General features: G+C 41.4%; 1 protein-coding gene and 2 long non-coding RNA genes across 5 annotated transcripts; 2 read left to right on the top strand and 1 right to left on the bottom strand.

Moving 5' to 3' along the window:
• Positions 1 to 1,530: 1,530 nt before the first annotated feature.
• On the top strand, positions 1,531 to 13,911 carry taf4a (TAF4A RNA polymerase II, TATA box binding protein (TBP)-associated factor). 2 transcript variants are annotated; one of them, XM_047805004.1, is made up of 16 exons: positions 1,531 to 1,825; positions 1,952 to 2,799; positions 5,216 to 5,343; positions 6,393 to 6,503; positions 7,534 to 7,626; positions 8,028 to 8,153; positions 8,619 to 8,708; positions 8,808 to 9,083; positions 9,433 to 9,574; positions 9,779 to 9,887; positions 10,618 to 10,787; positions 11,575 to 11,705; positions 11,908 to 12,033; positions 12,481 to 12,537; positions 12,641 to 12,760; positions 12,981 to 13,911. In XM_047805004.1, exons 2-16 carry the CDS (start codon positions 2,004 to 2,006, stop codon positions 13,146 to 13,148), a joined length of 2,643 nt encoding a protein of 880 aa, XP_047660960.1. In that variant the 5' UTR covers positions 1,531 to 1,825; positions 1,952 to 2,003; the 3' UTR covers positions 13,149 to 13,911. The 2 variants fall into 2 exon arrangements, with proteins under 2 accessions (XP_047660960.1, XP_047660964.1); XM_047805008.1 differs by having other exon boundaries at positions 1,531 to 2,799; positions 8,031 to 8,153.
• LOC113661839 lies at positions 10,553 to 18,506 on the bottom strand. 2 transcript variants are annotated; one of them, XR_003445115.2, is made up of 5 exons: positions 18,352 to 18,506; positions 12,957 to 13,088; positions 12,738 to 12,812; positions 11,531 to 11,976; positions 10,553 to 10,810 (listed from the first exon to the last, which is right to left on the bottom strand). It is a non-coding gene; the product is annotated as an uncharacterized LOC113661839 (long non-coding RNA). The 2 variants fall into 2 exon arrangements; XR_003445114.2 differs by having other exon boundaries at positions 10,553 to 11,976.
• Positions 18,507 to 20,997: 2,491 nt separating this feature from the next.
• LOC113661928 lies at positions 20,998 to 21,450 on the top strand. Its single transcript, XR_007140040.1, has 2 exons — positions 20,998 to 21,338; positions 21,380 to 21,450. It is a non-coding gene; the product is annotated as an uncharacterized LOC113661928 (long non-coding RNA).
• The last annotated feature ends 255 nt before the right edge of the window (positions 21,451 to 21,705 follow it).

Genomic DNA, 21,705 nt, shown 5'->3' with positions numbered 1-21,705 from the left:
TCTTGATCAAATAGTTAACAGATAAAAACTTGGTGATCTATTTTTATTGATGATTTTATCAATGGAAAACCACGTTTTTGCATTTTTTAAATAGCTCCTTCCTTATCTACTGTTAAGGTGCAAAAGGTTGCACACCCTCACTCTGAAACGATAACATCAACAAGACATTATAATATATACGGTCAACGAAAAGTAGTCACAATGTCTTATTTATAATAAATGTAAAGTAGGAATAAAGACTGATAATTTTGAATTTGTTGGATCTGTCAAGCAGTTACAGTATTTCCCCAGTTATGTTTGGTTGTGTCTTTGTTTACATTTTCATTCAATTTCTGTATAGTTATTACTAGTCTATTAACAGTCTCTATGTTTATATCTTCCTAATATATATATATATGCTATATACATATTTTTTAATATATGACTATCCTTAATGTTAAGCCTTTGTACGTCTCTCTAAAAAGTCCATATGAATCATGTCACCTTGCCTTGAGATCTAATAAAGAGTACTGTTCTCTAATAAATTTCTAATAAAGTTCTCTAACAAAGAAAATTTCCCCATTGTGGGAAGAATAAAGAATGATCTTATCCTAAAAGTTGTGTGAAATGTCCATATTTTCTGTCGTGGGTCTTTTGAGATCGTATAGACTTATGACTCGCACAGCAAAAGGGGAATGTGATTTCAATAATTTATCATTATCATCTATTCGAGTTATTATTGCATTCCGATCATTCTCACCTTATTTAAACGATCGCTTAAATTGAACTGGTTTTACCAAGACGGGTTTAACTTGAAGGACGAGAAGCTTCCGTGGTATATAAACTTGGACCTGACGTGTTCTGTCAGTTTTATAGTCTACGATTAAAAAAGCTCTATGCTTCCAGTAAATAGCCAACATCTTTGTATGCTTTGGAGCAGTTATCTCTGTGGTCTATAAGGGGTCTAAAATGTGGTCCCAGGCTGCAACAACATTGGTCAGTCTTATGTTAGCTCACTAATTAAAGGTACAGAGGTGAAAAGAAGGGAATTATTTTCAGGTAAGTGTATAAGGAAGATCTTTTTTTTTTTTTTTTTTTTTTTTAGAAGTAAACGTATCAGTTGTGACTGTTAATGGATTAAACACAAGTGGAAGTGGAAGTGAGCCCTGCATGCCCCTTGTGTTGGGTTGCATTGGTGGCACACAAGAGCTTCTCCGAAACACGAGGCCATCTTGTTGGAGAAACAGCTCGCTCTGTGCTCACCAAAACATTCAGTACACATCCTAAAACATACGTCTGAACGCTCTAAACTACTGCATTCACCCAAACGAAGAAAACGTGCACGAACTTGGCGTGTTTTTCTACGTTTCCGTAGGCCTATTTGTCGATGACAGTTCCCGCTGTAAGATACGCGACCGCTCACGAACAGAATCAACTGACTGTTTTTTTTTTGTTTTTTTTTTCCCTCCACACGTCCCGCCTCCGACGCAGGCCAACGCCCAATCGCGAAGCGCATTCACCGATACGTAATGACGTTTCCGCTGCCGCGCGCATGCGCAGTTTCATTTCGTCCAGAGCTCCTCACGGTTCACATCGAAGATGGCGGCAGGCTTCGACCTGCTGGTGGAGGATTCTCTAATTAAAAGAGTGGGCAAGAAACTTTTTAACGATATTGCAGGTAGTGCCAGAAACAAGCGCAGCAAATTTTATTGCGTTAACTCCGACGGAAGAGCACGGGCAGTTGTAAAGAACAATGCTAACTACGGAATAGGAGGGAATGCAACTAGCTAACGTTAACATTTGAGAGCAAAGAAGCTATAGGCTACGGGACTTGTTTTTAAAGCAGGTGATCTTACCGTGTGTTAAACTGCGCTACATATTCAATAGATTTGTTCAGGACAAGAGTTAAAGCGATAAGGGCGCTCTGTAGAGTCGCCTCTCACTCTTCACACGTTTGTTTACTACTTCGCAGACGTACAGGAGGGAAAAGAGGACGCTTTTTCAGTCCCGGTTGTTAGCTGTGGATGCGAATTAAAACACGGATTAAAACACAGACTTCAGCGCTGCACGGTGAACGCGATCTGGTGTGTCTGAATGCTATGGTAACTACTTTGCCTGGCCACGAAGTCAAGCTCGGGACGTCAACAGTACAAACTTTGGACGGAGGCGATGCGATGGATCCGCGTTCAGAAAGCACCACAGTGTCGAGCGGCTCGTCGACCGATCCAGCCGCTTCTGCTACCGTTAACGTTACCGTGCCGGTGGTCAACAACGGGCCCGGTATAACGAAAGGACTTGTGACTGCACCTTCTACTTCAAACACGGTGATCCAGGCGTCTTTCGTGAGCGCGCCGAGCGTGAACGTGTCGAGCGCAGCAGGCGGAACCGCCGCCGCCACCATCAGGCCATCTATGCAACCCGCGACTTTAACCATTAACGGGAATAACAGTAACGTGCTGACAGCTGCGTCCAGTGTAGCTACGGTCACGGGAACCACGCCGCTCACAAACGCCCCACCTCCTGTCAACGTGAACGCGAGTCCGGCGGTGCCAATCAAAGCCGAGTCACCGCAGACCGTGATCCAAAGCGCGGCCCATAGCGGATCTCCACAGGTTTCCCCCGGGGCAGCCAAAGGCGCTGGGCTGATGCATGCGACGACGGCGGTGAGAGGCGGAGCCCCGGTGACAGGAGGCGGGGCGCCGGTGGCCGCAGCCGCGGCGGGCGGCGTGAGGACCATCGCGCCGCAACATTTGCTCGCGCCCCGCCTCTCACAGAGCACTCCGGGACAGCCGAGCATCCACAACATCCAACTTCCTCCAGGTACTCAAACATGTCCAAACCCGCTGTTTAATCTGAGCCAGCCCGAGCTGTCAGGCTGTACATCTTAGTTACGTCCTGCAGTGTCAGAGCTTTCCAGTCCTGCTTCTATAGAACCCCATGTGGGGCACATTATGTTTTTCCTCCTCTAACTTTATCACTTTAGTTGTTGTGGTAATCCACTTAGTCGAGGATTAGTAAATTAGGGAACACTAACATGTGCCAGACAAGAGGAACTCCAGGACCAGGGTAGGGAACCTGTGGCTCATGTGATGACTTTTGCAAGGAGTAAATACAGGAAACAGTCATCCTTTTTGAGTCACGTGGGCAGATGGTGTCATGTTCTGCTGCACATACACTGTTTCTGAACATCATGTAAGGTGCATCCTGGGAATCACATGTACTCTGGGGGACATTACTTGGACATTTTAAAAGTGACATTATAATAGTGCACTATATCCGACAGTATCTAGAACAAAGAGAGTTCTATGTATCTTTTAAATTTACACACAGTGATGGAATTCAAACCCATCTTTAACATTCTGTTTAGTCCAAACGTCAGTAACTCCGAAACAAGTCAGCCTGTAAATAACCTCAACTTCGACCTCTTGAATTCTGTATGCGGCAAGTTGAGGACTAAATCCTTGACGAAATAGATGTGTTGGGGTGAAAAATATTTCACAGTTAAACGTGTCTTTGGCTTGTATAGTGATTAATTTTTAAAAGCGCTCGAGATGTAAAAATCTTTTTTTTTGGATTGAGTTCCCTTTCTAAACATTATAATTGAAACCATAGTTGTCAGGCACTTACTGTTTAGCTGGAGCAATATATACCTCACTATCATAATACATATCATGTATCCTGAAAGCCTATTATTTAACACTGAATAATGTATACAGATATGAAAGTATTATTAGGTAACTAAAGGTGTTATTTAATATTCAAAAGCTTTTATATGTACACAAGAAAACACCAAACATCCAATAGGACAATAAAGGATCAAGGTCATTTCACCTGTAACTGAAAGCCTGCCCCGACAGTATTCTTTGGCGTGAGAGCTTTACTTATGCGCAGCACTGTCTTGTTTCATTTGATCTGACACAATAAGCAGTGGCATGTGAAAGTGCTCTGTCTTGTCCCGACTGCACTGTGAAAGCCCCTGTGCTCCCTTGCTGAGAGTTTTAATAACAGAGTTGGCATTGAGTAAGTATTTACGAATGCTTAACTCGTAGAAAAAGCTCCCTGAAACCAGGCTATTCTCATTAACAAAGCATAGGAGATCACAACGCAGATCTATTATTTGTTTTTGTTTTTTCTCACCAGGCGTTTTGTGCATGAGGAGAAACACCGCCTGATCGTTGGACCATGACCAGGGAAGGTGCCATAAATAAGGACATACCGAGTACTTTAGAACCTGCGCAGTAAATTTGCACAAGATGAAAACGTAGTCTAAACATATTACGATTATTAAGGCATTATAGTTTTAAATGAACATTAAAAATAAATTCCACAATCCAGTGGTGAAAGTGAAAGGAAGTCTTTACTGTGACCGGTCCAAAGTCTCTTTACACAGCCTTTCGTGTTGTTCTTTATGTTTAAGTAATGATTCTGGAGGACATCGATAAGCGACATCTGTGTAAATCACAGAGAGAGAAGACTCTTACTGGGCGTCTTGCCGAACACTACACACAGAGAGTGACTAAAAGGTCATGTATTGAAAAAGTAATTGGTAAGGTAGACATACTTTGTGACTAAGAGTGACACTGTAACAACTTTATCACTAACGTATGATGTTGGATGCAGCAGCAGCACCGAGGGATTTGTCGTCTGTCGGGTTTTGGTCAGGACAGATTTTTGCACAGGGCCATCTGGGCTCTTTCGTCAACAGCTTCTGTCCGAAACCCGGAGCTACGCTAGTTCATCGAGAGACATGATCATCGAGTGAATGAGGTCCAGCAATAGTGTACAAGCCACCAACTGCGCTCTGTGCGGGGGCAGCATGTACTGATGGCACAGTGGCCAGAATTGAGAGTACATCGATTTCCATCATCGCGTTTCTTCCCAGTTAGCACAGTAGAAAATGCGGCTGTTTTATTTTTTGATCAAACATTATGAGAGAAGTCGGAACTCGTTTGGCACATAATGAGCAGCTGGGCTGAGTGTTGAGAAAAGCTTTTCACAGCCAAACGGGGCTGTCATTTGTTCTCTCTGACAAGCAGTTTCATTCATTTTACATTTACATATACTTGGCACAACATTTTATCCAAAGTGACACAGAGTAAGTAGAAACTGCGATTGTTAAAGGAGCTGACAGGAGTCGTAGATGATTAATTTAGCTGTAAATATTGTTTGCGCTTCAGGCTACGAGTTATTCTTTTTATTTGGTTTTAAGGCTGTGTGTATGTGTGTTATTTTTCAGGTATGGTGCTGGTGAGAAGTGAAGCTGGCCAGTTGCTCATGATCCCCCAGCAGGTGTTGGCTCACATGCAGGCCACACGCGCTGCCACTCCTGCCAGCACCACGCCCGGGCAGGTCACCTCCACACAGGTACTCCACCACAGCATCACACACGCACATTACCGATGAGCTCGTCTTATGAGTCGATAGAGAAACGTATCACAGTCCATCTCTGTAAATCAGTAACCCTGTTTTGAAACACAATGAATATAAACAGAAAGGGTTGTGCTTATAGAACTGTAGTGCTGTTACCACCTACTATATTTCCAACAACAGCACACCCAAAAGTGATTTATTTCTCTCATAAATTCTTTTAAAATGTTCCTGAAATCATTTATATATTACAATAGTCAAAACCAGGTGTGCCTCCCTTTCTGCTCATTTAAAGTCAATAAGACAAATAAGCTCTCATTGTACTGAGAGAGTGCAAAGAATCTCCTGTGTCGGAAAACACAGCCGTCACAGATGATTCTCCTCGGAATTTCCTTACAAACATGCTCTTTACAGAAATCTGCCATACACAGCAACAATCGTGCATTAGAACATGTGCCCAAGATTTGAATTACAGCTGGAACTAATGTTAGAGACTCTGAGAAGCAGATCGTCAGCCCACCACACCAATCAGGATGGAGAATTCAACAGTGCAGTGGTTTAAGTTTCAACATGTTGCATCAGGAATCTCCTTCTCTGCGACCTCTGTATCTACCAGAGCCTCACCTTTTAAACGAGGGCACATCAGATTTCAAACAGTTCTGTCTTCGTGCATTATCTCGTAGACATTTAATATAGAATCCTATTTACGTTTGTGCTCGTAATTCAAATAAGAACATTTTTGATAGAGATTTTTTTCAGTGTAGCACATCTTTGACAGGTTCTGTTAGAGAAGGAGAAAGAGAAGAAATGGAGAGCAGCTCCTGATTAAATCATGACCATGATGGTGTTGCATCTGCTACCAGTCTGCTATAGGAAATGTGACAGGATAATGTGTAATAGGTAACTCTGGAAGCTTAAAAATGATCGCTTCAGTCTAGTGTGAAAATAATAATAAGAAGAATAAGAAAAACAGTCCAAAGTATTTTCTGAATGAATGATTTCAAGTGAAATGTGTTGATTTCGGCTTCACCGTTTTTTCTCTGCAGACTGTTGGCGCTCCCATCATGGCCAGACCAGTGACTACCACCATCATCAAACAGGGCTCACCAACAACCAGTAGCACCACTGCACCCACCCTGCAAAGGCCACCCATGCAGGTAGCGCACACACACACACACACACACACACAAAGCTTTTATCAGGCAAATAAAGCACGACACACCTTCAAACTGTAACTCTTCCCAAAATGTCCAACACGTAAACCAGAACATATCCTTCTGTGTAATTAGCGAGCTCTCTGGGATTTAACCAGTTTTAAAAAATATTGAATAGTATTTATATTGTCACAGTAATCGATTTTTTTATAGTAATGCAACATTTAATGGGCTTTAGGAAAGCAGGGGTGTCCAGTCACTGTAGCAAGTTTAATTGCGTAATACTAAACAAGAAGGATTTAATGATTATGGTCTTGGGCAAGGCTGTGAGATTTATTCTATATTCGCACTTGTGCTCAAACAAAACTAGTGTTTGAGAAAGGAGCGCTCGTGTATTTTGCCCTAGCAAACTCTGAAGCCTGTGTTAAACCTGAGCACAGACATAAAGCACCAAATGTTACTTTACATTTGTTGCCTAAATTTTAATCAACGCCCAATTAATTACTGAACTGAAAAGTTCTAAACTAGTGACATACACTTGATGCTTAATTTGAATTCGACACAGGGAAAATTAACGTATGCTGCTCTGTTCAGCTGTTGCTATTTAAACATCTTATTATTTTTGCCATCGGTATTCTAATCAAACCAGAGATGCTACACATATATAATGGAAAACCCTTAAACTCTGTGGGAAAGGTCCTCTTTTCTGAGCAAACGTATTTACTCCTGTAGATAGTCTGTAATCTGATGAACTGCCTTCAGCTAAATAATGAACATGAACACACGTGAATGGATCCACAGCATCAGAATATCCCAAAGAAGCCGAATTAATTAATTAATGTTTACAAAAACCGGTTTTTGAAATATGATCATGTCTAGTTAAAAAAAAGGAGTATTTCGCTTTCTCTACAGCCCAATACTTGGCCCATCCCCCTGCTTTCATTGGAAAAATTTTTTATTTGGAATCTAAGATAAGACTCTGAGTTAAATGCTGAATCCCATTTTCTTTCTTGTCTTTGTCTGAATTTCTCAGCCGCCATCGGTGGGCTCTGTGTTGGCAGTGCAACCGGGCACCGCCCAGAGGATGGTAACTCCCACTACGGGGACCAGCGTCACCTCGGCAACGGTGAGAACCTGGGCGTGAACGCCCCTAAACAACATAGTGTCAGGAGTTTTATCACAGACAGGCATGTTTACATCTGCACATGTTTATATACTCCTGGAAATTTATATGCAATAAGTAGTTCTTTATTTTCTTTCCTTTTTTATTTTATTTTATTTTATTTATTTATTTTATTGCTGTCTGTGCAACGATTATTTTGGCACATTGCACTTGTGACAAGCACAGCTGGTGAATACTAGGTGTTTTCCATGTTGTTTTAATATCCCCTACCCAAAAAGCACCTTAAAACTCCATAAAAATGGAACTAGTATGGTTTTAATTGGGACGTAGTCTCCTCTGATTTACTTCTGTACTGTATTGTAACAAAGATTATGCTGCGTCTGACTTGTTTTGTTCTCTGAAAGCAGGAGACGATGGAAAATGTGAAGAAGTGTAAGAACTTCTTATCCACGCTGATCAAGCTCGCCACCAGCGCGAAGCAGTCCTCGCAAACGGCCGCTAACGTGAAAGACCTGGTTAAAAACTTGCTGGTGAGTATGTGAACGGGGTTGGCTGTGTTTGTGTTCATCTAGATATTGATATAGATATTTAGATTAGGCTAAAATGTGGTAGCACTTTGCTGCACTAGTTAAAGGCATTAATATAGACCAAGGAAAAAGGCTTTTTGATCATGATCAATATCGATAGATTGTTTTGAGATGACCTCACATCACGTAAAAAGACAAAGTCTGGAAAGTCTCTGTTTTTAACCCGATTAATTTGGATGGTCAGTAGTTAATTAGGACAGTTGGTGGTTTATGAGCTGCACTTTGCACTTGCGCAACAAATCACTTGTAAAAAAAAAAAAAAAAAGAAGAAAAAAGCTGGTTACTTGTAAACTTCAAATCTGTTACACTTACAGATTGGAATGAACCTCACTCAAGAGGAAGTGACGCTTATATAGAAGTGTGTTTAGCAGTCATTAAATTCATTCTCATCACCGTTTTTGTTTGCAGGAAGGGACGATTGAAGCCGAGGACTTCACCAGCAGGTTATACAAGGAGCTTAACTCTTCACCCCAGCCTTATCTCGTGCCTTTCCTAAAGGTGAACTGAACCTCAGATTCCCACGAGACTTATAAGAGAGGCATAAATCATTCAATAATTGATTAAATTGGCAACTTAATTGTTTGTGTTTTTCTGCAGAGGAGTCTTCCTGCACTGAGAAAACTCACGCCGGACTCCCTGGCCTTCATTCAGCAGAGCCAAGGCCTGCAGCCCACCAAACCTGCAGCCAGTGTGGTGCTGACCAACACTACGACGGCTATTGCTGCCACTGTTGCTACCGCAACTCCTGCTGCATCTGTACCTTCTGCGACCACTTCAATTTCCGCAGGCACCGCAGCATCCGTCGCAGCCCCCACGGTCTCTCGCACGCTCACCCAGCCCGCTCTCGCCGCAACCAGCCAGAGTGCCTCACTGGTAATGCGCTACAGTCCAGCTTATCTAAAATTGCAATAAAAACACATTGTGACATGAAGGTGTGTGGTACCATGGAGACAAACCTTCACATTTTTAGAACTTCTGAAAGCAATTCGTTATTTACTCATGATTGCATGGCGGAGATGTAGGTTTAACAACGTAAGTTTTTGACCCACAAATGATGCGCAGTGTAAGAAAACTTGTATCGAAAGGTTATAATCATATGCTCATTCATTACTATATGCCATGTGGGATATGTGGCACATTATGCTAGCTACAAATCTGTTCCCATGTAACATTGGCTGGATTGGCCTGAGTTGTTTTGTGTGCGTGTTGTGTGTTTGTGCAGGTGTTGCAGTCTCCGCAGCAGAGTGCGATCGTCAAGTCCCCCCAGGTTACTCTGGCAACTCCAATGGTAACTCTCAGGGGTCAGCCGCATAGCCGCATTGTAGTTGCGCAACCTCAAGTGCAGGTCAAGCAGCTTAACACAGGTGTGTGAATGTGTTTTCTGTATTGCGGATCTTTTGGCCTGTAAATCCATTTTAAGGGTCCAAATTTCTCGTAGCAAAACTTTTTGTTTATGTTTGAGTGTGTAATGTTGTAGAAGGCTTTAAACTGACAGTGCAGCTAAAAAAATATGTCATGTGAAATAGGAAACTATAATGAAGTAACCTTCAGTTTTTCCTCCTATGCAGTGGCTGTAAAGCCCGGGATGGTGAGTGGAGCGAAGGTCTCTCCCAGCTCTGTGGCTCTGAACGCAGCTCAGAAGAATAAGCTGAAGGATGCCTCCGGGGGGACTTTCAAGTTAGTGTGTGTGTGTGTGTGTGCATATATGTGTTCGGTCTAGTACATTATAAATCACAAGCAGGTTGTGTGGAAACTTAGTTGAACATATACAATGCATCCAATTTGAAAAGCTGATTTGAGTTGGATTAGTAATTTAAAAAAAGCTTTTAATAAATTTCAGCAGTTTAATGTTTTATCTAACATTTTATTAAGTCAATATCCCAATAAAATATCCCGGGTCAATATGCCGATATAACAGAGCAATAACTAAAGGAAATGTTGTGCAAACAGGATATTCAAATTTACCTGAAATGAAAAAATAATATTGTTCGTAATAAATCATCTCATCCGAGTAGATTTTGGGATTCGTTTTTGGCCTGTAATGATGATACAGTTGCTATTGCTGTCAAAATCTTGTATTCAAATGAGTGTTTACTTAAACAAATTTTCACTGATGTAATGTTTATTCAAACCATCCTATATTCAAATATATAATTAACATCCACCATATCCGATTTGTCTTTGAGCAGCAATATTTATTACAGTTCCTGTTTGCTTCTTAGTCAGTGTGCTCACCAATACCAATATATACTTTGTTAGTTCAATGAATATTTTAAACACTGTTAGATTTACTAATAATATTAATTATAGACAATGGACATAGATTGGGTCACTACAAGTAAAACATTTGACCATTCAAATTTATTTTGCATTGGAATACATAAGGGGTGTGTGTGTGTGTGTGTAGGGATGACGACGATATCAACGACGTAGCCTCCATGGCCGGCGTGAATCTGTCGGAGGAGAGTGCACGAATCCTGGCCACCAACTCTGAGTTAGTGGGGGCCGTGACTCGCTCGTGCAAGGATGAAGCCTTTCTTTTCTCAGCCGCACTTCAGCGCAGGATACTGGACATCGGTCTGTCTCAAATTTCCAGTGTCCTGTGTGACAGTAAAAGCTATTCAAATAGTCAGCATTACCAATTTTAGTCATTTGGGGTATTTATAATTTCCCTTATTTCACAGTGATGTCACCTTTATCCCAGAAGCCAAAGTTTTTGCATGAAAAGAAAAATGTATATATATAATTCTACAGTTGAGGTGTATTTTATTTGAAGCTCTTTCTGGTTAGTAGACAAGCATCGGATAGCTGTCCCAACTCCAAAAGACTTGGATAAAAAGGACACCCGAGGGGATTTAAAATGCCTAAGGATTCTAATCAATCTGTCATTTTAATAGGTTTCTTACATTCCAAAGAGATCGTATCTACTCACATTTGTAGATCTAACAAAAGTACATTTTAACACGTAATTCCCGACTGTGAGACCATCTTATGCAGGGAATAAAGTATAGACTTCCTGTTACAGAAAAATAACCAGTGACTGGATGGTGTGATGAAGCAGAGTTACTTCCACCCTTCCCTCTGAAGTTGATCATTTTCCTATAGCCGCAGATCCTGAAGTCTTTACTGTTGTTGTTGAACGTTTGCAAAACAGCTAATCCTGTCCTGTTGTCTTGTAAATTATAACCGCTATAAATTGTATATTCCCTCCCATGGTTTGTGTGATTTGGTTTTATAGAAACTGTACATGTTACAATGGGTGCGTTTTCTGTGCATTTTATAACACAGTGTAAAGTGTGGTGCTTTTGGTGAACACGTACTCAACAAGATGGAGAAAAAAGCTGACTGTGTAACTCGTGTGCAGGTAAACGGTTTGGAGTGACGGATCTGGGCTCTGAGGTGGTGAACCTGGTGTCTCACGCTACTCAGCAGAGACTCCAGAACCTTCTAGAAAAGGTCACGGTCATTGCACAGCAAAAGAACATGAACTATAAGGTGTGTATCAAAGTGCGTTGTGTGTTCGTGTTTTGCAAATGGAAATGTTCATGTTTTCACTAGAGAGCAGCTGCAGTTTGGCTGTTGTTGCCGTCTTCATACACCGTGTACATGCTAAGAGTTGTGTGTATGAAAATGCAGCTGTATTTGTTTGCAGTTTCCTTCATTAATCTGTCTATTTGCATGGCCATGTGCTGCGCAGGAGGATGCCCGGTTTGAGCAGGTGACTGATGTTCGCGCACAGTTGAAGTTCTTCGAGCAGCTGGACCAGCTGGAGAAACAGAAGAAGGAAGAACAAGAGAGGGAAATTCTAATGAAGGCAGCCAAGGTAAAACACAGTTTTATACTAGAGCAACAGATGTGCTACTTTATAAACACTAGCAATTTAGTTACGCACACTGACTAGCCTGTTTATTCAGTACATCTTTGTTGTGTCTATGTATCTGCAGTCACTAGCAATTTAATCAGGTACACATACTCTATAACTGCACTTGTTCTGTGTAGGCTTACTGACAACGGTCTGTAACCTGAGCAGATTTTAAAAATTCAATGTATTTCATTTTGTCTTTGCAAGTGCTGATGAATACTTGGTGTGCAGCACCACCTACTGGTGATGTAGTGTTATAATTGTTTTTAACCATAGCAGTGGAAATTGTGGTTTACATGATTTGATTTATTATCAGCGTGTGTGTGTGTGTGTGTGTGTGTGTGTGTGTGTGTGTGTGTGTGTGTGTGATTTCACTCCTGCTGATTGTTTTGTGGCGCTGTTTTGCAGTCTCGGTCTCGGCAGGAGGACCCAGAGCAGTTGCGGTTGAAGCAGAAGGCCAAAGAGGTGCGTTGATTTTGACCTTTTCTACACTTGCTCTTTGGTTTGTTGATAGCAGCATGTTGATATCTCAAGCTGATGATGAACTTGTTTTGTGTGTTTATAACAGATGCAGCAGCAGGAGCTTGCTCAGATAAGACAGAGAGATGCCAACTTGACAGCACTGGCTGCTATTGGGCCCAGGAAAAAGAGGAAACTTGACTCACCTGCTCTTGGCACTGATGCAGAGGTACAAGATCTCTCTCTCCCTTATTTTTTTTTTTTGTTCTGTAAGTTTCCGGCTGGCAAAAAAAAAAGACAAGGAGGTTATTCATAAACATGCTCAATTGGAATGCAACAGAACACTGCGTGCTGTGTTCAGTACTGAACAGCATGAAGTAACCGTGTGAAACACTACAGAGACTTATTAATAATTAGAATTTAACCTGTGCGTGTCTTTGTTCACTCAGGGTTCCGGGTCTTCAGCGAGCTCGTCTGTGGGTTTGAGTGGTGGCGCATCACGGCAGTTCACCCGTCAACGCATCACGCGTGTAAACCTCAGGGATCTGCTCTTCTGCCTAGAGAACGAGAGAGAAAGCAGCCGCTCACAGCTGCTCTACCGGGCTCTGCTCAAATAGCAGCTCAATTAGTGCTTAAATGAACCTCTGAATACGGAGTAGTGCAAACACAGCAGCATAATTACAGTGCGGCGCTCAGGTCGCACCTCCATTTGAGAGCAGTGCTCAGATAGAAGGTGGAGTGGAGAGCACTACAGAGCAGCCTGATTACAGAGCAGAGTTCAGACAGCAGCTGCTCTGTCGAGCTGATGGGCTCCGTTTCAAACAGCAGCGTCTCTGATGAATGCAGCTCAGACCGTCGGCAGCTCCACCGGATGCTGCTTTAACAGTGAATCCTCTACTGTGCACAGCTCGAGTAGCGGAAACCGAACAGCAGTGCTGCTCACATAGCAACCTGGATCTACTGCTCCGTCTCGCGTCCAGCTGTGGTCGTCTTTCTCCTTCCTGTGTGTCACCTTATCTTTGTCTTTCTTTCTCATGCCCTCTTTGTATCGATTTCACTCTCCTCCTTTGTTTCTTCTACACTCTTTGCTAACTTAGTCATTCAAACACCCACACAATTTCTCGAAGTCTCCTACTCCTGTCCTCCTCTTTCCCAGCTCACCCTGTTTCATGTTTTTAGCTTCCCTGTGCTCTTGATTTTATTCTAATGAAAACGTGTCTAAAGAAATTTGCAGTTATATATCCAATGTTTTTCTTAGAGGGTGGCTTTGTAATGTGCAAATTATCGATGTAAAAAAGAAAAAAAAAGAAGAAGAAAAAAAAAAGAGAATACACAATGAAACTGCCCATTCATTTTGTATTTGTGTTTTTATAAAAGAGGTTTTAAGAAATAAAAAACAAGAATGTTTCTATAAAACACTTGTTTGTGGATGCTATTCCTATACAGCAACGAAGTTGTGATATATCCTTATTGTGAAAATGGGATTTTTCAGTCATTTGGTGGTCCAAATAATAACAATAAGAAACCTAGTGCATTTTTTTTAGTAGTGACAAATTTACAGGCTCTCCTTCTGTCATTTCAGAGATGGTTTTCTGCCACTCAGTAATTATGTACAGCTTTACGGTATAGAGACAAAAAAATTGCATTTTTTTGTAAACCAGTATTGATGCAGTTATTGATCGTGACTTCAAATCACTTTTTTACATTGCTCTGGAAAAGGTTGTCTGATTAATAATACATATATTCCCATATATACAGGAATATTCCCATGAGATTTTGAATAGCAGCTTGGGAACAAAACCACTTTTTTCTTAATCATATCTGCTGCTATTGAGATATAAAATCTTTCTTGCTGTAGGTGTGGTCCTTGCTTTTTAAAAGCCCTGCAGTCATCGCTTTCCTCCATCATAGCGGTGGGTGTGTCATGTTACGTTAACGGCGTGCCGACAAATTGTGCCTCACAGTGCTTTTCTACACAAAGCTGTTAACACAGAACATTGTTTGGTGAATAATAATAATAATAATTAAAAGTACATATTTTTGTTCATTTATTTTATTTTAGTATTATTCTGATTTAATAAATGCATGCACTTTGTAATAATACTGGAGCATGTCACTGTCTGTAATCAAGGTTAGGCAGTTATCTAGGGAAAAAAAACCTTAATATTAAATGGGAAACACTATTGATTTTTTTTTTCTCTTAAATTACTTTCAGTGGTTTTGAAAAAAAAAAAAAAAAATTCTGGCAAAATGGTTGAACCCATATTAGATTTCCTAAAAACAAAACCAAGGGATTGATTTGAGACTGATTTTTTGGCAATTGTATTCAATTTCAATCTAAACTGAAGTTGGATATGTTCAGTTAACGTTTCTGAAAGAATAAGGAAACTTATTATGAGCTAATTATTGACTAAACTTGTGAGTGGCATCCAGTCAGAGGTGTGCGTGAGATGAGGCCGACTCTGTGAGAATCCTGAGGCATCTAGTGATCCACCAGGAGATGCCAAGAGGAGATGCCAACTCCATGTGGTCTTGGGCATCGATACACAATTGTCAGGCTGTATATTTATAATCACACCCTCCAGTGTCACCCATATGAGGATGAGGTTCCCCTTTGAGTCTGGTTCCTCTAAAGGTTTCTTCCTTCCATTCAAGGGAGTTTTTCCTCCCCACAGTCACCTGAGTCACCACATACTTGCTCATTGGGGATAAATACATACACATTTAAATATATCTAATATCTAATAGTTAACAAAAACTGAAAAAAAATTTCCGGTCCAGTGTTTAGTTATTATTATTTTTTAAACACATAGTGAGGATTTATGAAGGCTTTAAACAGGGATGACACATGCCTATTATGGTCTGAAGCTTTCATAACAAACATTTGTCGCCTGTGTTGTTGGTTCAAATCTTGCTTTAGTCAGATTCATTTTTCAAGGGCTCTGGTACAGGGTTTGTACTTGAGGTTGGGTTTGAAACCAGGCAAAAGTCTAAAATGGCAGCACCATCAGTGTTCTTTCATAGTACAGTGACTAGAGTAACGCTCCCTTATGGTATAACACGCTGGGTCAAATTCAGGGTCAGTTAGTTTTCTTCTACTAATCAGAAACATTAAAAAAATAACGTATATTGGTAAAAGGCTGATACAAGGCTAAAGTTTAACATGTAACCAGTTAGAGTAAAGTTCTCTCATGGTGTGTATATATATCGTTATGTAGCTACAAATTAAGTGTTCTGGTACCCAACCACTAAATCCTGATTTTTTTGTAAAACAAGACAAAAGTCTAACAAAAGCCAAGCCATTTGTATCTTTCTGTAGCATTCTGGAAAGAGTAATGCTCCTTCATGGTCTATGTTGTTGGTTCAAATACCACTTAAGGAATTTTCCTTATTTATTTATTTTTTTTAAAAGTAGATTGGTAGAAGGTTGACATACGAAACACAGCAGCATTCTTCCATAGCATTGTTGATAGACTAACATATTTTTACTGTATAGACTGTAGGTTCAAACTAGCTTTAGTCTGAAAAAGAACTTTTTTTAACCATGCTATAACAAGATTGATGCTGCTACAATGCTTGCATAGCACAGTGGTTAGTGTAACGTGGTTGTGTGTTGTGTGTTGCAAGATCAAGTCTGATCTTAGCCATTTTTAACCAGATGGAAAAAAAAACCTTTGGTACAAGTTAAGACAATGCAAAACTTATAGTCCCTTCTCTGTAGCCTAGTGGTTAGAGTAACATCTCTGCATGTCACACGGCGTAGGTTCAAACCTTGCTTTAGTTTGTCACTCTAATGCTCTGAATGAAAAAGAGAAATGTATTTTAGAAAAGGTACAGGGACATGAGAGCTGTGGTACAATCGGATGAAATTTGCCTCTGATGTTAGAGGTTGTTGGTTCAAAGCTCAGCTCAAAAATACAACTCCTCAGCAAATGAACTGAGTGGGGTGGTCAGGGGGCCACAAATGTGCACTGAGTGGGACGGTCAGTGGGTCGGCAATTGAGCGAAGGTGCGCCCTGTGTGGGACGGTCAGTGGGTCGGCAATTGAGCGAAGGTGCGCCCTGTGTGGGACGGTCAGTGGGTCGGCAATTGAGCGAAGGTGCGCCCTGTGTGGGACGGTCAGTGGGTCGGCAATTGAGCGAAAGTGCGCCCTGTGTGGGACGGTCAGTGGGTCGGCAATTGAGCGAAAGTGCGCCCTGTGTGGGTCGGCAATTGAGCGAAGGTGCGCCCTGTGTGGGTCGGCAATTGAGCGAAGGTGTGCCCTGTGTGGGACGGTCAGTGGGTCGGCAATTGAGCGAAGGTGCGCCCTGTGTGGGACGGCAATTGAGCAGAAGTGGGCCCTGTGTGGGACGGCAATTGAGCAGAAGTGTGCCCTGTGTGGGACAGAATTTGAGCAGAGCCGGTCTTTGGCAAGTGAGCGAAGGTGGGCCGGCAATAGGGCAGAGGCATGCCCTTTGAAGAGGCGCTCAGTGGACCAAAAAGTGTGCAGGGGTGGTTACTACATTGAACAGAGGTGTGCACTGGGTGAGACTGTCAGTGGGCTGGCAATCCGGCAGATAAAAGCTGGGTTGCAGAAAGAAAACCTAACTTCTTGTCATGCTTCCACCTCTCTTTTTTACCCCACTCCTTCCCTTTTTCCACTTGCACCTCTCCCTCTCCACCTCACCAGGCGTTGTCACACTGGCTTGCCATCACCATCCAGCCTCCCTAATCAATTCACACATTTAGTGTGAGTCTTGAACCCAGGACCATTCACATGAGAGGCAAGGCTTTTACCACTGCACCACCAAAGTCCTGCACAAATACTTTCTTTTTTTGGGGGGCTTAACTTTTGACTGCAGAGTTGAATAAAAAAAAAATCCTTATCATATCCAACAACCAGTGTGCTTCATACAACCAATCAACCAACTCAAACCAGAATCAAACCCAAAAGCTCTTACAAGCTCCCGAGTACATGAAACTCTGAGAAAAGATGATGTTTTGGACGCTTCACACAGTCACACTGAACACACCAACCAAACAGGACACAATCCACAGGCATCACAGAACAGTGGTAGACGTTCAAATGTGTGACATCATCATAGGTTTACACAAACAAACACAGTGTAACCCTTACCTATGATAAAAGTTAGTTTATTTAATTAAATCACTAAATCATTTCCCAGGGCCCTGAAGGCAGGCTGTAAACTAGCTGCTTTTTTTAAAGGAGAGTGGATTTTATTTGTTTCAGTGATTGAACATTGCATCAGTTTATGAATCTTTAGTCTTTATTTGAACAGCAATCAGAGAAATGCAGCACTTCAGTATACCTCTGACCAAGTGAGCAAACACTGAGTAAAAACAAAAGGATATAGAAATGTAAGGCATTTTATTTGTGAGCTTCAAATTCTTAAAGAAAAAGGAGAAAATCATAAAAGGTATTGAAGTCAGATGTTAATTAACCAGACGATTGTAACCTGTCCAATTTAAGCCTGACGTTTTAACACACGGATTAGAGCGCAATGCTAAAAGTAACAAAACAAACCAAACGAAACATAAACATATCTACACAGGAACAGCAGTATACATGTAGTAGAGGTTGGACGATGTAACGCTAAGGTCGATATCTCAGCCGATATCGAACATTTAAATCATAAATCTTGTAAAAACGCGCACTGAACGTAAAGCGAGGGTCTGACAGACGAAATGTTACACACAACAACAGTCCGTCGGGAAACAAACTCTTAATCAAACAGTACCGTGAGATGTCAGATCCGCAGCCCAGAGGCAATGAACTACTCACGGTGTTCTAGAAACTAATAGAAACTAATAGAACCTCACCTTATGTTCTTGTCTCGCTTGAATGACTGACAGTTACCTGCTCCGTGCTCACCGACACTTTGTCAAACCCGTTGTTTTGCCCCCGATGCGTGGTTGTAAAGAGACAAATAACATGACGATTAGGGTGGGATAAAAGTTTCTATTGGTCCGTTGGACAACTGTCAGCCCTTCAGCCAATCAATAATAATGACGTCACTGACGCGCGAGCGTAAACGTGTCTTCAGCGAGTGATGTTTATTTATTCATTACATTTAGCTTCCTTGTTTGTGTGATTATTTTTAAATGATTATTTAATGTTTCATTTGTTTTTGTACAGGTAGGAGCTTCACAGTGTGGATGATGTTCACGACTGCTTGTTTCCCAAAGGGAGGAGTTCTGGAGCTGTTATACATCACGCACACTACAATGCTCGCGTCTCATAACATAGTGTTGTTTATCTCTCTCTAGTACACAGAGAACAAACAGAAATAAAGAGTCTCAAAATAAACTTTAATTGAAGTGGATATTTTAAGTTATTTCATCATTTCTTTAACTTGGAAGCATCTCTCTCTCTCTCTCTCTCTCTCTCTCTCTCTCTCTCTGTCTCTCTCTCTCTCTCTCTCTCTGTCTCTGTCTGTCTGTCTCTCTCTCTCTCTCTCTCTCTGTCTGTCTCTCTCTCTCTCTCTCTCTCTCTCTCTCTCTCTCTCTCTCTCTCTCTCTCTCTCTCTGTCTGTCTCTCTCTCTCTCTCTCTCTGTCTCTCTGTGTCCTTAATAGCCACTGTTTAAAACGGCCACTGCTTTGATAAAGCTTTATCTTTGTTCTTTCTTTTTTTAAACACAGGAAAGAACTATAGCATTAACAGCCCTCGACACATAATTATAAACACTGCAGCAATAAAACTAGTGCAATGGAGTTTCTGTCTAGCTTTTATGAACACATTGCATGGGGAATCTACACTTCATAATCCCACCAGCATGCTTGAACATGTCCATCTCTGATCCTGCTACCCTGACCCTGCCACTGTATGTGATTGACCTGAGCTTGGTGATGGAGGACTCTGATTAAGACAAAGCGACTTAAACACACAAAAAGAGTACACTTGCTTTTTTAAAATTGTTTTAAGTGTTCTGATGAAACGCTTGTGGTTGGATGACACAAGACAACAGTCTTAAATGTAATGGCAGGGACAGCTCTTCTGTAGCACAGTGGGTAAAAACACTAGGCATTTGCAGTATGTGATTTAGGTTCAAACCTGGCTTTAGTTTATTTCTGTAGGGTTTTTGTTTTCTGTTACAAGGTTAGATTTTTCTTAAAAAATCAGATAGGTCCAACATGCCTAAGGCAATGTTGTTCCACCATAGCACAGTGGTTTGAGCTTTGCTTCTGTTGTTGGGTGTGGGATCTGGTATAGGTTCAATTGTACCATCAAACTTTCTTACTAACAACCAGCATTAAAGTAGTAGGTTTTTTTTAAACTATTATTATTATTTAACTCTTCTGGTACAAGTTTAATGCAAGAGAAATATACAACAAAAACCAAAGTACCTTCTTCCTGGCTCACTGAGTAGAACACCAGTCTGTCATGTTGTTCATTGTAGGTTCTAATCTGTCTGTTTCTTTTTTATTATTATTTATTTAATGAGTAATGTTCTGATATAAAGGTTGTGGTGAGTTTGGTTAAAACAAAACAAATCCTTGTATAAGGCTTTAATAGTTCAGTGGTTAAATCACTAACTGTACGTGGTTTGTCATAGATGCACTTCAGGGGTTTTTCTGGACAGTCTTCTTTTAATGGAGTTTCTATCAATGCAGCCGGTCCGAGGTTGTCACAAGACATAAGTCCAGAATGCCACATACAGTGCAATGCTTCCATAGCATAGTGGTTCAAGAACTGCTCTGTAATGCTGTATGTTGTTGGTTCAATTCTGGTGTTACTCTGCTTTATTTATTTTTTTAAAATATGTTCTGGTATGCATTTTGGTGTAGAGTTTGGTTAAAACAATCAGCTTAGAATTTCTATAGCATGGTAGTGTGAGTAATGCAATGTTGTAGTGTATGGTGTGTTAAAATCTGACTTAAGTCAGTTTTCTTGTAATAACCAGTCTGTTTTTTTCCCTTACACATATTGAGTCAAGGCTGATGTAAACTTGTGTGCCAGTGTGGTCTTGAGGAGTTTTGTGATGTTGTAGTTAGAATACTGCAGTCTTTGTTGGTGTACGTTATAGGTTCAAACCTGGCTGGAGTCAGTTTTTAAGTAACTGCCAGAGTCTGAGCAAATCTTTCATTTTTAACTGTTACTAGTACAAGGATGACACAAGACAAAAGTCCAATAAGTAAAACAAGCCGCAACTGCTTGATAGCGCAATGGTTAAAGTAACACTCTTTTGTAGTGTGTGTTATAGGTTCAATTCAGGGTTTAGTCAGTTTTTAACCACCTTAAAACCCATATTTTTAGTCTTTGAGCATGCTCTGTAAGATTAACACAATACAAAAGTTCAACTAATGTTATCAAATGTCTCAGTGGACTAGTGGTTAGAGTAACAGGCCTGGATGTTGTATGTTGAGGGTTCAAGCCTTGCTTTGGTTTCTTATGTAATAAAACTCCAAATGAAAAAGAGAAAGGTTTTTAAAAAAGAGGTTTAAGCACAAGAGCTGTGGTGCAGAGGGTTGAGGCTAGCCTCTAATGGGAATGGTCGTTGGATCAAAGCTCAGCTGGTGTATAAAATAACCTAAAGTGTGGCATGTTGGAAAAAGTGGGGTGGTTCACAAGCTGCAAATGGAATGAATAAATCACACTGAGTGGTGGTGGTCAGTGTGCCCCTCGAATGAAGGCATGGGTGCAGGTGGTGGTCGGTGTGCCCCTCGAATGAAGGCATGGGTGCAGGTGGTGGTCGGTGTGCCCCTCGAATGAAGGCATGGGTGCAGGTGGTGGTCGGTGTGCCCCTCGAATGAAGGCATGGGTGCAGGTGGTGGTCGGTGTGCCCCTCGAATGAAGGCATGGGTGCAGGTGTTGGTCGGTGTGCCCCTCGAATGAAGGCATGGGTGCAGTAGAACCCACCCACAAGGAGCAGATCCAAGAGCAAGGGAAATGGCTGCTCTGCCAACACCCAAAAATATTACATTTTAATTTTTCACACTTTTATTTCCATCCTCCACTCACCTCAGACCAACAAGCACCCTCCTCCACACTCAACCTCAATCACGATCACGATCACAATCACCTAACCACTCCTATCAACAGGCGCACACACCCAGTGTGAGTCTTGAACCCAGGCCATTCCACATGAGAGGTGAGGATTTTACCACTGCACCACCAAGTCCTTCACAAGAGCTTTCTTTTTTTGGGGGGCTTATCTTTTAAAAATTGACCTCAA

This window comes from Tachysurus fulvidraco, chromosome 2, assembly GCF_022655615.1.
Source record: "Tachysurus fulvidraco isolate hzauxx_2018 chromosome 2, HZAU_PFXX_2.0, whole genome shotgun sequence".
Taxonomy (NCBI): Eukaryota; Metazoa; Chordata; class Actinopteri; order Siluriformes; family Bagridae; genus Tachysurus; species Tachysurus fulvidraco.
The sequence above is the reverse complement of the archived record's forward strand: the minus strand, read 5'-3'. Positions and strand labels throughout refer to the sequence as shown.